General features: G+C 37.6%; 1 protein-coding gene across 3 annotated transcripts in view; it reads left to right on the top strand.

Moving 5' to 3' along the window:
- The window catches only part of VTI1A (vesicle transport through interaction with t-SNAREs 1A), a 271,249-nt gene that overhangs the window by 6,001 nt on the left and 251,666 nt on the right, over positions 1-13,582 (top strand). For all 3 annotated transcript variants that reach the window (XM_080620516.1, XM_080620515.1, XM_080620517.1), the window contains exons 2-3: positions 2,342-2,400; positions 7,685-7,795. In XM_080620516.1, coding sequence (XP_080476642.1) covers positions 2,342-2,400; positions 7,685-7,795 — 170 coding nt within the window. The remainder of the gene's footprint in view (positions 1-2,341; positions 2,401-7,684; positions 7,796-13,582) is intronic.

The following is a 13,582-nucleotide window of genomic DNA, read 5'->3' as shown; positions in this document are numbered from 1 at the left end:
TGAGGTTTTCAAGAAAGATGCTGTTTTTCCATGTCTTTAGCTTTGTAGAGAGGAAATGTAAGTAATCAAGTATTACTTGTATATGTAAAATGTAAAAATCAAGTAATGATGAAATTCTGTGCCTCTTTCGAAATTAAGAAAGGAAATTCTGTTTGGGAAGATTTGGAGGTGAGCTCTAACTTTTAATTCTTGGGGGGATTTACGTGCTTCCTCCTCACTTCCGTCACTGGCAGAGTTCCCTTTATTCAGAGGGATTCAGTGTTCTTATTCTTCAGTGGAGAAAAAAGATTTTATTCTAGCTGTGTTTTAGTAGTATGTTGTTTAGGTCTCTCTGCTGCCACCCAGAAACAGCTTGGTTTGTTCATATAGGATATAGCAGAGTTGGAACTTGAGACAGTCTCAGCTTCAGGTGACCCTTATCAGCACTGGACCACTTGCTTATCCAGTCCAGTCTCAGAAGGAGTATGCTGCCTGTCCAGCTGGCTATAATACATTCTTGGGCTTCTCTGAGAGGAATTTTCCCTCAGCAAAGGACGTCATACTGTAGTCTTAATTTTGGACTGTAAAGGAATTACTCACATGTCCTACTATACTATAGCAGCTTCTTGGGTGATAACCCAGTGCATGTGATTTATTCTTGTGAATCTGCCATGTGCATGATGGTGTATCCTCAAATGACAGCTGGTTATTTGCAAAGATCTCTGTTATCTTAAAGGTGGAAAGATGATCCTGAACCTGTTCCTTTCTGCAGGCAGAGCTCTAATGTATGTAACTGAAGAAGGATGGATCATGATGTTCATGTGTCCTTAAATTGAGAGTGTAGCGTATTTTAGGTAAAAGAAGATAGATGGGTAAGCCCAAGCTTTTAAGGAAGGATGTTTTAAAGGTATGTTTTAATTTATGTGGCAGAAATTCTGGTTTTGGTTGCTACCCCAGTTCCTGCCTATGGCACTAAGTTTACTTAAAAATAAAGCATTTTGGCTTGTTGGAAGCTAAATTATATACATTTAATAAAGGGGGTCCCTCTTGAAATTCAGTGGCTTCTGACATGCTGAAGATCAAAGGAGATCGTCAGGTAGTCCTTTTGGTCTTTAATGTGTCAATTCTAGGATACATGTGGAAGAGAAGAAGCAAAGGAATTCAGGCTAAAAGAGAAAACTGTGAAGTCTAAAGATACAAAATAAAGTCTCTTATGCCAACATAGGCTTGCCCATAGCAATATCTGAGAAGCAACGACTGGAGGTACTGTTGTGCAACTTGCTTTTTATCAACTTCATCAGGCAAACCACTGGCACAGATATCATGATGCTCTTGGTTAAAATGTATAAATGGTTGCATATCAGAATTTTGCTAACTTCATTGAGACAATAAGTAGATTTACAGTCTGAAGGATCGAAGTGTGGCCATGAGAGGGGCACAGGGAAGTGCAATTGGTAGTATTGAAAGCCCTGAATGCCCAAAGTAATTAAGCAATGTGGGGACTTTAGTGACTGAATATTCTTCAGGAGTCTCCTTTCATGCTGTAATGAACCAAATGTTCAAAAAATAGGAATATTTGTGATGATGTGACCCTGAATCTCAGTTCTGAGGTCACATTGGATTCTCTGAGAATGGATGTTACAGGCAGGTTGAAAGTCAGACCTGCTCTCTATAGCTGGGATAACAGACTTGCGGGGGAGCCTGGCTGGTGATGATTGCTACATATAGCTTACAACTGAATTTAATTTTTTTTCAAATTTTCACCTTTATTACTAATTTACATTTTTTACTGTTACTAGAAGACAGTGGTTTTCTTGTAACTCCCATGGAGTTTCTTTTTTCCCCTCCCTCTGTTGAAGCAAAAGAAACTGTTCTAGACCTGGTGTAAGAGCAGGGGAATAGAAACCTTGTTTTTCTTCAGTACCTGGTTTCATTATAAGTGGGATGCTTGGTTTTGTGCAGCTCATATTTTGCAAATAAATAGGATAAGGCTTTGTTCTTAAACCATAATTCATTTTTTTTTCTGTTTGGCATAAGCATGTACCTTCTTATGCTTTTGTACACACCCAGCAAGTGCCTGCTGAGGTGTAACTAACTCCTACACCTGGAGTAGCTGTAACTGCTTTTCTAACTAGCAAATGCTGTGTAACAAAGCAGCAGACTTCAAGGATTCTCCAGTCTCCTTTGTTTGTTTGCCTTTTTCTTGTTAGTTACTAATGTGTGTATTACAGTGAATGATGATTTCAGACAGGATCAATCCTTCAAGTCAGTTTTGACTGATATACATAAGCTTTTGAAATGGTGTATTTTCCTTTCATGGCAAGAGCACAATTATATTGTTATTTTCACCATTGTCTTTCAGATGAGAAGAAGCAGATGGTTGCAAATATTGAGAAACAGCTCGAAGAAGCAAGGGAACTGGTATGTTCTGGCTTTTTGTATGCTAACTGCAAATTCCTAAGGAAAATAATAGGATCATTAGTGGTAACATTTAACGCACATGATTCCCTAAAAATACTGAACAATAATATAGAGTTAAATAATATTCTTGAAATAGTTCTTATTTGAGTATATGGAATATCCAAGAGGAGTGTACCCTCTTTTTGTGTTAAATGATTCAAGGTTTGCATTATTGCTGTAGGCTATTACAGGCTGCTACAGGCTTTCAGCTGTGGATTAGGTTTTTTACTTTAGGAATTGAATTAAATATTTATACACCTGGACTGTTGTTTGTTTATTGCTTGTTTTGTTTATTTTTTTCTCTTAAGACGTGCATCTACTCAATTTAAGGTGTCTGACTGTCTTTTAAAACAGTAGCTCTTCTCTCTCCCCTTCATTTAGCAAGTGAGGCATAAAGATATTTAGTTGTTTGAGGTCAAGGCAGCAATGGTAGTGTGGGTTACTGATCTGAGAAGAGTATATGTGTTAACCAAGCATTACTTAGTGGTCCATGCTGACAGAAGAAAGCAATATGTGTTAAGCAGTTGTGACTTCACTTTGTTCGATTACAGCCTGTCATGTCCTCCATCTGGATGGAGTATAAACTTCAAATTTTGTAGATGCTAAATAACTGAGTGAAGGTGTTGGTGACAGCTGAGATTGACTTTTTGCCAATAGTTCCTTGCCTGAAGTTGCTTTTGTTATTTTTTGGAAATTAGCTTGGTCTATCAAGTGTCAGAAATGTAATCTGGCTGCTAAGGTAGGGAAACAAAATCAGTTCTCCTAGCCTGAAAGTTCTTATAATTGAACAAATTGAATCAATGCTTTGGTTACTAACTAAACAGTAATATTAAATTTCACTTTTTTAAGTGGCATGGGAAGAAAAGGTGTCTAGGGTGGTGACATGGTTTAGTGGTGGACTTGGCAGTCCTGGGGTAAAGGTAGGACTTGATGATCTTAAAGATTTTTTCAACTGAGCTGATTTTGCAACTCTAGGGTGTTTGTTGACATACCTGTTGCTTTTAGTTTAAGAATTGAATTAGTCTTGTAGACTAGAGTGTTGGAATAGCATCCAGAAAAGCTGGATATTGGGGTGACTCCCTGCAGGTTTTCCCTGTGAGGATGCCAAGCTACCTAGCCTCTCTGATTTGGTGTTCTCAGTGAGAAACATGGTAAAGTTACTGTCCCATCTCATGAGGATGTTTTGAAGATATATGAAGGCCTTTTGGGCACTTCCATACTCAAAGAGCCGAAAGAAAGTAAAAATCTAGAAATGTTTTCCATCTCTTTTTTACAACTTGCCATGGCCAAAAAGCATAGCAGTACAGGGTAATGGTAGTGTGTGTGGTCTGATGAAAAATCATTCAAGTTTGGTTTCCTACTCAAAGTAAGATTGGTAGAGCCGAAATGGAGTTAATGGCTCATTACTTCTCTCTTACCTTATGTCAGGAAAAGATCATTTAAATTTGTTTTTATTATAAGATTAAAAAGTAAATCCTGTATCTGTACTTTTATCCTAATGATGATCTTCATTTAATATACCGGCTTTTCTTTCACGCTTTTGTTTAAGATCTTGTTGCTAATGCTGCTAGACAGATGCTTAATTCAATTATGGGCTTTAAGCAATTGCCTAACATGTTTGTGATTCATGTCAAAGCTTGGGTTTAAAAAGCAATTTGAACAAACCTGCTAATAATGGAACTGATTAAAAATCCTCTTTAAACTAAAGGCTACGGTAGAAAATCAAAATAAACCTAATTCCTTGCTACTGATAGTTTTAATACATTGGTTTATTTCATTGTTTTGAGTAGTCAAAGTTGAGTCTAGCTCGTTTTGGTTTATTTCCTACTTGGCTAGGAAATAACACTCTCATATATCATAAATATTATTGCAGAGATAATTTATTTACACTGACTAACCATTGATTGTTTTAAAACACTGTCTGCTTTGTTTGGGTAAAATCACTGGTGTAATTGATTTGATCTATGTGTAGAACTGACACCAAAACTTTCAGACTCCCAGGCTGCCTTTTCAAGCCAGAGCTGTTGAATAAGATATCTCTGGAGAAATCCTGTCATTCTCCATCTGGTGTGGAGTATCTGAATGTTATTTTTACCAGGCTTTTAAAGAAAGGTGAATGTTGTGATAACCTCAGAGAAGTTATCTGAGGATAAAATCTAGCATGTGCTAGAAGATCTGGGTGGAATAAGCTTTTTTGAGTGTAGTTCTACTTTTAAGAAGAAAACTGCGCCTGTGTGTTACTTGCCTTTGTTTTATGAGGGACACATAACAAAATTGCTTTGTTGCAAATGCTAGGTTATTCTTATTTAGACACTTGTTTTTGTTTTAAAGTATAGATCTCTATTTTCGTTCCAGGACTTTGGAATCGGAATAAAATAGCAAAGCTTGGAAATTTTATAAAATACTGTCCAGATAAATAAAATACTGTATTATAAAATAGAAACTGTCCAGAGTGATTTCATGTGGAAAAGTTCCTGCAGGAGAAGGAGACTTATTCTGGGGATCTCAGTGGACAACAACAGCAGCACTGCCTTACTTTGTTGTAGTTTTGAAGGGAAATACTACTGGCTGCTCTGCTTCTTGCTGTATTTGGTGCTTGGAGTGTATTGAGTGTTGTTAGGAGCAAACCTACTAGGTTAAACCCCTGAGGAACCTTAAGGATTGGCCTGGTTTATGAAATTGGTCAAGAGTTAGGTACCAGAATGCTCAGCTTCACCACAGTGGTGGTGGTGTGGTTTAACCCCCAGCTGGCAACTAAGCCCAGCTCAGCCACTTGCTTACTCCCTCCCCAGTGGGATGGGGGAGAGAATCAGAAGAGTAAAATTGGGAAAACTCATGGGTTGAGGTAAAGACAGTTTAATAGGAAAAGCAGAAGCTGTGCGCACAAGCAAAGCAAAACGAGGAAGTAGTTCACCGCTTCCCATCTAAGGTGGGTGTTCAGCCATCTCCAGGACAGCAGGTGTCCATCACATGTAACAGTTACTTGGGAAGATAAACACCATCACTCCAAATGTTCCCCCTTTTTTCTTCCCCCAGTTTACATGCTGACCATGATGCCATATGGTGTGGGATATCCGTTGGTTCAGTTGAGGTCAGTTGTCCCCCTCTCAGGTTCTTGTGTACCCCCAGCCTGCTTACTGGCGAGGTGAGGAGCAGAAAAAGCCTTCACTCTGTGTAAGCACTGCTCAGCAGTAATGAAAACATGCCTGAATTATCAACAGTTTTCAGCACAAATCCAAAACACAGCCCCATACCAGCTACTATGGAGAAAATTAACTCTACCCCAGCCAAAACCGGCAGAGGTGGCAAGTTTGAACATAAGTGATAACAGAAGTTTGAGCTTGTAGGTTTTCAGAAGAAAAGTTGAGCTTCTGCAGATGTTTTGAGGTTTAAGTGCCAGGTTATTTTTAGCTTTAAATAGAATTTAATGCTGTTTTTGCTTGTATATACATAAAAAAATAATTTTATGATCAGTAATGTAAGTCCTGAAAGTGAAGATGCATGAAATCAGGTTGCATTTAGGTTCACACCTGCTTGGAGCACTATCCTCTGCATGTGGAAAACTTTCCACTTCATGTGGAAATTTATCAGCCCAGCCATAAAATATACCCATTTAATCTCATGATGGAATGAGATTAAATGATGGCTGTTGTTTGGCCTAAATAAGCATGCTTCATCATCATTTCTTGGATATTGCACTCTTTGATATTGACTCTTTAGAATGAACTTTTTGGGTTTCATATGCTGTGCTGCAAATTCTGTATTCACTGGGAGATAGTTTTGTTTTTATATGGTAGATAAGAATTGAGACTTCATTAAAATATCCTGATCTTGCAGATATAATTATGTATCTATGAGGAATGTTTTGTATGTTTATAGAACATTTGAGATCAAATATGCTGTGATTAAATTGATAAGAAATAAGTCATTAATTCCAGCTATTGGTTTAATTTCTAATACCCCTTTGGAAAGTTAAGCCTGAGCGAAAGAACTGAGTAGAACTAGAAATTGCTTTGTATGTTTCAATTCATTACTGACTATTTAATTAAAGCCTGCTTTACAGTTTATTATTGAATATCATTTTGTATAATCAGAATAGATCAGGCGGAATGAATTTTGAGTATCTGGTAATTCCATTGATTAAATTCAGATGCTTTCTGATATGAGGATGAAATTTCAAAGTGTAAGCAAATGATTACATAGGAATAAACTGTAGCTGTCCCTTGTGAAGGCTGTAACCAGTAGCTTGGGATCCTAATTGAAAGGCATTTCTCTTCCAATGCCATATTGCTCAACTGAGAATCAGTAGGAGGCGAGTAAATATTGTTTCAGGTACCTACAGCAACCAAGGAGAGGTGTTCTTTTATCTTTTTTAAGTAAGTTGGAAAGATTTTAAAAGGCAGGTAAGAGATTCTTCAGCTGTGCAAAACAGAATTCCTGAATAGGCAGCACCATGTAGAGGAGGCTCCATGACCCAGTGGGCAGGTAATTAGCAGGCAGCTCAGTCCTGGTTTATAACTTCATTTGATTTTCTGTACTTCTGTGCCATATTCTTGTGTTTCAGGCCCCTTCGTATTCTGCATGGCAAGAATAAATAGAAAAAGCTGTTGAAAGATAGAATATATCTCTGAGGTTTTAATGCATTCGACTGTATAAAATTTCATAAGTAGTATTGTCATTAAATTCTGATATATACAGATTTGGGATGTAGGTTTAGGGAGTCAGTTCAGGCATTGTAATTCTGCTGAATAAACTAGAATTACTTAGTTAAACACAGAGGCTTGTGGTCCATAAAACTTTAAACATGTAAATATATGCACACACATATAGACACATGTATATGTGTGTATATATGCATATATGTGTATATAAATAAATAAAATACCTTTTTCAGCCAAGGGTTTCTAATACCACACTGCTAAATGGAAGCAGGCTTTCTTCTGAACTACGCTTGTTTGCAGGAAGCTATTTAACCTCAGTTGTACTATTTTCTTGTAATAATGTGTATTCATCATATTTGGAATTGAAATCCAGAAATATTTGACTAGAATCATTCCTTCTCAGTGTTAATAATATTAATTCTGTCACTTGTTTGTTGGCTTAAGGCTGCGTAAAGATTTTGATGCATTGTTTATATATTGAGGAATAAACAACATTTCTTGATCAAGAAGGAGTATTTCTAAGTGTTTGTGAACAATTTAGGTAAATTCATCTTGCTTGTCTCTTCTTCATTTTTACTTACTAGCTTGAGCAGATGGAACTTGAAGTTCGAGAGATCCCACCTCAAAGCAGAGGAATGTACAGCAGTCGAATGAGAAGCTACAAACAAGAAATGGGAAAACTGGAAGCTGACTTCGTGAGTTTTTAACATATTACATAAAGATGTGTGAGAATTTTAAAAGTATGATAATGCAGTTATTCAGGCAACTGAGAGGCTGTTTTTGACTACTGTGAGAGATCAGTTCTGCATGTGTCTTGTTATATTTATGGACAGATGAAAACCAAACTGGAGAAGTGAAACTTTTCCTTTTGTAGCCATCTCATATCAATATTCAAGTTGCTAGCCTTCTGTCCCTTTGCCTGAATTTGAATCGTTTCTGTGCCATTCAACGTTGTTAGTGTTCATGATGGGGGCAGAGTCAGATTTAATCTGATTTCTCAAGGAATGACTGGTAGAACATCTGAATTAATACTTAAATTGTAATGTAAGTATACTCTGAGTAGAAAATAATGGTTTGTTTAAGACAGCTTGTGGTAATGTGGGCAGTAACATGAAAATATAATCTCCAATCCATGGAATTTTTGAATGTAATTTATCTTATATACACTGCATTTCTTGGTCTCTGTGATTTCCATTGCACTTAGATTCTTCTTGGCTTTTGTACAAATCGGTTATAAATACTACATTTTTTCAAGTAATGGATGCTAACTAACAAGATTCTTTTGTCTAGGGGCTTCTGCTGCAGTTATCAGTCCTTTTTTGTGACTAGGATTTGCACGGAACAGATTTACATAGAGACAAAACTGTTTCCTGTAAAATCCTGAAAAAGTTCAAAGGGATTGCAAAATGTAGGAAAATGCTATGTTAATTGGCAGCAGCTCAGTTCCTCCAGGGTAGTGAGAAAGAAATAACTAGTAGCAGTATTTTCCATTCACTGCAGAACTGTGAATTTTCTCGGGTTGCTGGCAGCAGTTTATTCCTTCAGGGGAGGGGATTCAATGTTTATACCTGCAGCCAGAAAATCCAGCTGGCTGTCACTCCTCTGTGCTTCTGCCAAGTTGAGGAGTTGCACAAAAATGTATTAGAAGATGGTTGCAGGTTTGTGAAGTTGAAGGAATGTTAGGATAAAAAGACTTGCCTCAAAATTTCATTCCATTTCTCTGTAGGGAGTGCGTATGGCTCTGCTGGCTAAACAGTGGCTTCCAAGAGAGCAATTTCTGGACAAATAGTGAATGCTCTTTATCTTCTCAGATGTGGGAGACTTCACTGTCATCATATGGTTGTTGCTGGCCTATTTCTCTATGTAGGCAAGCAGGGAAATTGGTACTTCCCTATTGCCTATCCCAGGCAATATAAGGAATGGGAGAGTTCAGAACTGGACTCTTTATAGATGAGGAGAAATGTGTGGAAGAACATTATAGATGTGGAAAAAATGCATCAGAGCACTAGGAGTTATCGTGATTGAAAGAACCTGAGTTGGCACTCAGAGCAATGGAGCAAAAACAACATGAGGAAGAGGAAGGAACAGGTCATAATAATGGGAAAAAAAACCCCCAACCACTCCGAACACCAAGGATGCCGTTCAGTAGAAGATCAAGGGAAGAAAGTGGAGTGAAGGATGGAGCAAAGTACTGAAAGAAAACAACAGCAGTACGTGAAAAAAATTCAGTTGTATAGAAAACAGTGAAGTTACAACTAAATTCCCTACACAATTCCAGTTTTAAGTACTAATATTTTTCTAAGTTTACATGTAAGGGCTTGAGAATTTTATTTGATTATTCTCCAGTCAAACAGCAACTTGTTAGAAACTATATAACAAAGTGATTCAGCTGTGAGTTCAAAGAGGGAAGAGGAGGAAGGAAAGGAAATGTGATTTTGACTCTATAAGCTGCAGGGCCATTGAAGGTAGGAAGTAGAAAATATTTGCTGAAATGAAAGTTCTTCTGAGTGTTCTGCCTAAATATTGTCCTGAATGAGTTGTGACCTGTTAGGCTGTAAGCAAAGCATACAGAGCTTTAGCAGACTTTTATGGAAAGCAGATCAAAGTATTTTTAAAATGAATTCACTTTTATAGATGAAGGGAAATTCTTAACTGGAAATGATGCTGACGATTTTGGGTTATGATCGGTTTACAGGTTTGCTGGTCAAAGTTCTTGGCTCTTCCAAAAGGCATGCAGATGTGAGCTTGCGAAGTTGAGTGTTCTTTATAAGTAGAGTTGGAATCTCAGCTGGATTCCCTGGTATTTGGCTTGGCCTTTCTTCGTGTGTAAAGTAGCATGTGCACTGAGCAGAGTACGTTTCTCAATCATCTTGAAGTGTGGGTTTCATTTTAAAGAAATCATTTCTGTGAAATGAGTTTAAAAAATTATATACGTCAGTGTACATTCTTTAAGTTCGATATTTTGAACATGAAATGAATGCAGAACTGGCACTGGTAGTTTCCTTTTCTATTCATCATAATGAACATAAGTTTTGATCTTGTGGTTATTTGTATGACTTACAGCATCTTGAAATCTGTGCTTAACCAAGCAGTTATGGAAAACAGCAGCAGAGCAACATATTTAAAAGTTAGGAGAAGGAAACATGAAGGATGTGGACTGTTCACCCTTTCCTTGCAGGCTGGACAACATTAAGGTTTATTTGGGACATGTAATATCTAATTGGTGAGTTTATTTGATCTTGACAGTATGTATAATAATGACAAACTACTGACTATCACTTTAACATTATTTACTACATGCTGTGATATCTTAATGGAATATATAGTGGGTTTTTTTCTATGTACTTTGCTATGCCAGAAGTATGGTCTAAAAAATATGGATTTAAGCTTGGTTGAGCTGTACTTTGAAAAGTTACTCCATGAACATGGTTTGTTCATCTTTAACTTTCAAATCTAATAGGAACAAATTGCAAATAGGAGATTTATTTCCCCTCACTGCTAATCCTTGTTATCTTGAGTCATGCCTGCAGCTAGTTATCAGCGCTCTGCAGCCCAGAGCTGTGTGTGGAGGTGATGACATCTCCCCCATGCACTGTGTTGCACACTGATATTTGGTAACCTACTAAATTGTGTTAAATCATATCTGAGGGGAAAAAAGCCACCTTGGTCCATTTTGGTTTTCGCTCCCTCTTGGAGAGTAATGGTGTTAACAAAAAAAAAGAATAGCTCAATTTTGTCGTGAAGAGTCCTCAACATAACACTGTGAATATGTATGGGGAAAATTAACAAAGCAAGGATTGCATCTCAGCTTAAGGCAGCAGCAGTTTCTGAAGCTTGCCTTGGTGTTGTGCAGTCTTCTATGGGGAGCAGATACCTGGGGAGAAATATAAGCACAGGGCAAGCATCAAGTGATACTTCGCAGAAAAGCTGTATACGCGTATCAAAAGGCTCAGTTTCAGGCTTGCTTACTGCATGTGATAAATGTATCAAAACGGAATAAAACTGTGAAATCTTTTGCTGTCTTTCTTAACTTGCAGATGTAGATCTTGGTTTTATGATCTTATTTTCACTAGTATATACCAGTACTGCGTTTTTATAGAAGGGTCTTTTTCTGTTTGGTCGGGGCACTTGAGCTGTATGTAATTCCAAAACCTGGGCGGCTCTGGGACTCCTGCTCCCCCAGGCTTGCTGGGTTGCAGAGACTGTGATAATGGCTCTATCTTGTGGCTCAAAGTGGAGTTGCAGACCATGTGCTTGTGCTTTCTGGGTTGATTAAGGTCTTGGGTCCACCTGTGAAAGAGTTCCTTTCAAAAGCAATCTTCCTATGAGCAGGCCTTTTTCCCACACCTACCGATGCACCATTCATAGAATCACAGAATCATAGAATGGTTTCTGTTGGAAGGGACCTTAAAGATCATCTTGTTCCATGGGCAGGGACATCTTCCAATAGACCAGGTTGATCAAAGCCCTGTCCAGCCTGGTCTTGAACACTTCTGTTATATTGATTAAGCTTGTAAACATTTTGTTTTGAACTATTTCAGATGTAGAATGTCCAGGGTGACTGCCTGCATCAAGTAAGTCCTGAAAAAAGAAATCCTTATATTGTTGTCTTTTAAGTACATGGACTATAGGTATTGTTTTTCAGATAAAGCATTTTTTGGTAATTGTTACCTGAGAACAGCCAGTGATCTTTAAACAGTGGGGAGTTGCCATGGTAAAAGGCTTTCCAGATTTTATAAACATACTTTGACCTGAATCCATCCCAGTTCGTGTGAAAATGTAACTGTATAAACTTAGCAAATGTATGGTTATCTGCTAGCATTTGTATTCACTCCAAGGGTTCCATGTACTGGCTTAATGTCAGGGAACCATAAAAAAAGAAAAGAAAAAAAAAAGGTAGGCATTTTCCTGCAGATCTTACAGCTGAAGTATGAGGCATTCAAATAGATTGGGAAATATAAAAATCCATTAAGACTGTGTTACACAGTAATATTTAAAAAATGAATACTACAGAATCAGTGCTCAAAGCGGGATGAGTATACTCAACACCAAAACCAGTCATCAAATAAAGTAGGTGGCATAGGAACTGTTCCTATTCGGTCATGTCAGCACTGAGACAAATGTTGCAAGTAATATTTGTTATCAATCCAAGAGACAGTACTCATTCCATTTAAAGACTCAAACTTGGTACTGATTGTGGTTATTCTGGCCTTCAACTTAAAAAAAAGCGGGGAGAAGTCATACATGTGTAGACAGATTGTACAAAACCTGGCTAAATATTTAAACATTTTTGGCGTTGAACAATAGCTTCAGTTCAGTCAATAGTGAAGATAGACATTCACATTTCATACCTCCTACAGGTTCCTTCTAAAATCATTGTTAAAATGGCAGCTGCTGTTAAGCTTTTAAAACATTTATGGAGATAAGCAATGGAATTTCATTTGATAAAGTTAGCTCTTTTGTGTGACTCTGAAGTACCACCTGAGTCTGGGAGCTCACCTGCACACCTATGTCAGTTATATTCTGTCTGCTTCTTGTGAATACTGCTCCACTTACTTCAGGTGCAGTCACCTGCCCAGCCAAATATTTATATGGGTAGAAGTTCAATGAATGACATTTGTCAAATGACGTGTTAGTGGCCTGTTATATTTACAGCCAGACTCTTCCCTAGCTTTCTAGTTTGAGTTGAACTGTTGCTGCTGGATTATTTTGATTTATAAAGCAGAGAATTATTGCTTTATAGTTACAAAATCATACACTGCATTGTACACGACAGATGTCTAAATCTTCGTAGTTGTATCCCAATGATGTTACTAAAACCAGGGAACCCTCTGCGTGTACATGTCATGTAAACATGTGCACCCTGCATGGGCAGGCACACACGTCTGTAGGGGAAAGCTGATCTTGTTGACAAATGAGAAACTTTTTAAATCGGATTAGGTTTTGCTATGTGAGTACTGCAGCTCTTTTGAACTGTGCTGTGGAGGATTTGTTTTACTGTGTGCAAGATTGAACTGATTAAGTTTCAGAAGAAAGAATTTGAAATATCTGACATGTACTTTGACAATCTAATTTTGCGAAAGCATTTTGAGAACAAATGTTCCTTCCCTCTGCCATTGTTATAGGTACTGTCGCCTTCTTGAGATAAGTAATCAGTCCTCTACACTGTACTCAAACTGCTCTGAACAGAGGCACTGGTTTTCTTTCCTCTGTTCCTTTTCTAATGACTGCTGATACAATATTTGGTCTGCTTGGCTGCTGCTGAGCCTTAGAACAACTTCTTTTCTATAGAGTCAAATTCCACATTGTCTTCAGTTTGTTTTTACTTGTGTCCCCACCTTTGCAGGTTTGTAGTGAAAAAAGGTGGAGTCATTTGACATTTTTGCAATGACTTCGTAATACTGCCATTTTAAATAGGGAAAAAGTGATACAGGAAAGAATGTTCTCTTTTGGTAACATTCAAGGCGTAAATTGACTTCTTG

The sequence above is a fragment of the Psittacula echo genome, assembly GCF_963264785.1.
Source record: "Psittacula echo genome assembly, chromosome: 6".
Lineage (NCBI taxonomy): Eukaryota > Metazoa > Chordata > Aves > Psittaciformes > Psittacidae > Psittacula > Psittacula echo.
Note: the sequence above shows the minus strand (reverse complement) of the source record. Positions and strands in the feature narration are given on the sequence as shown.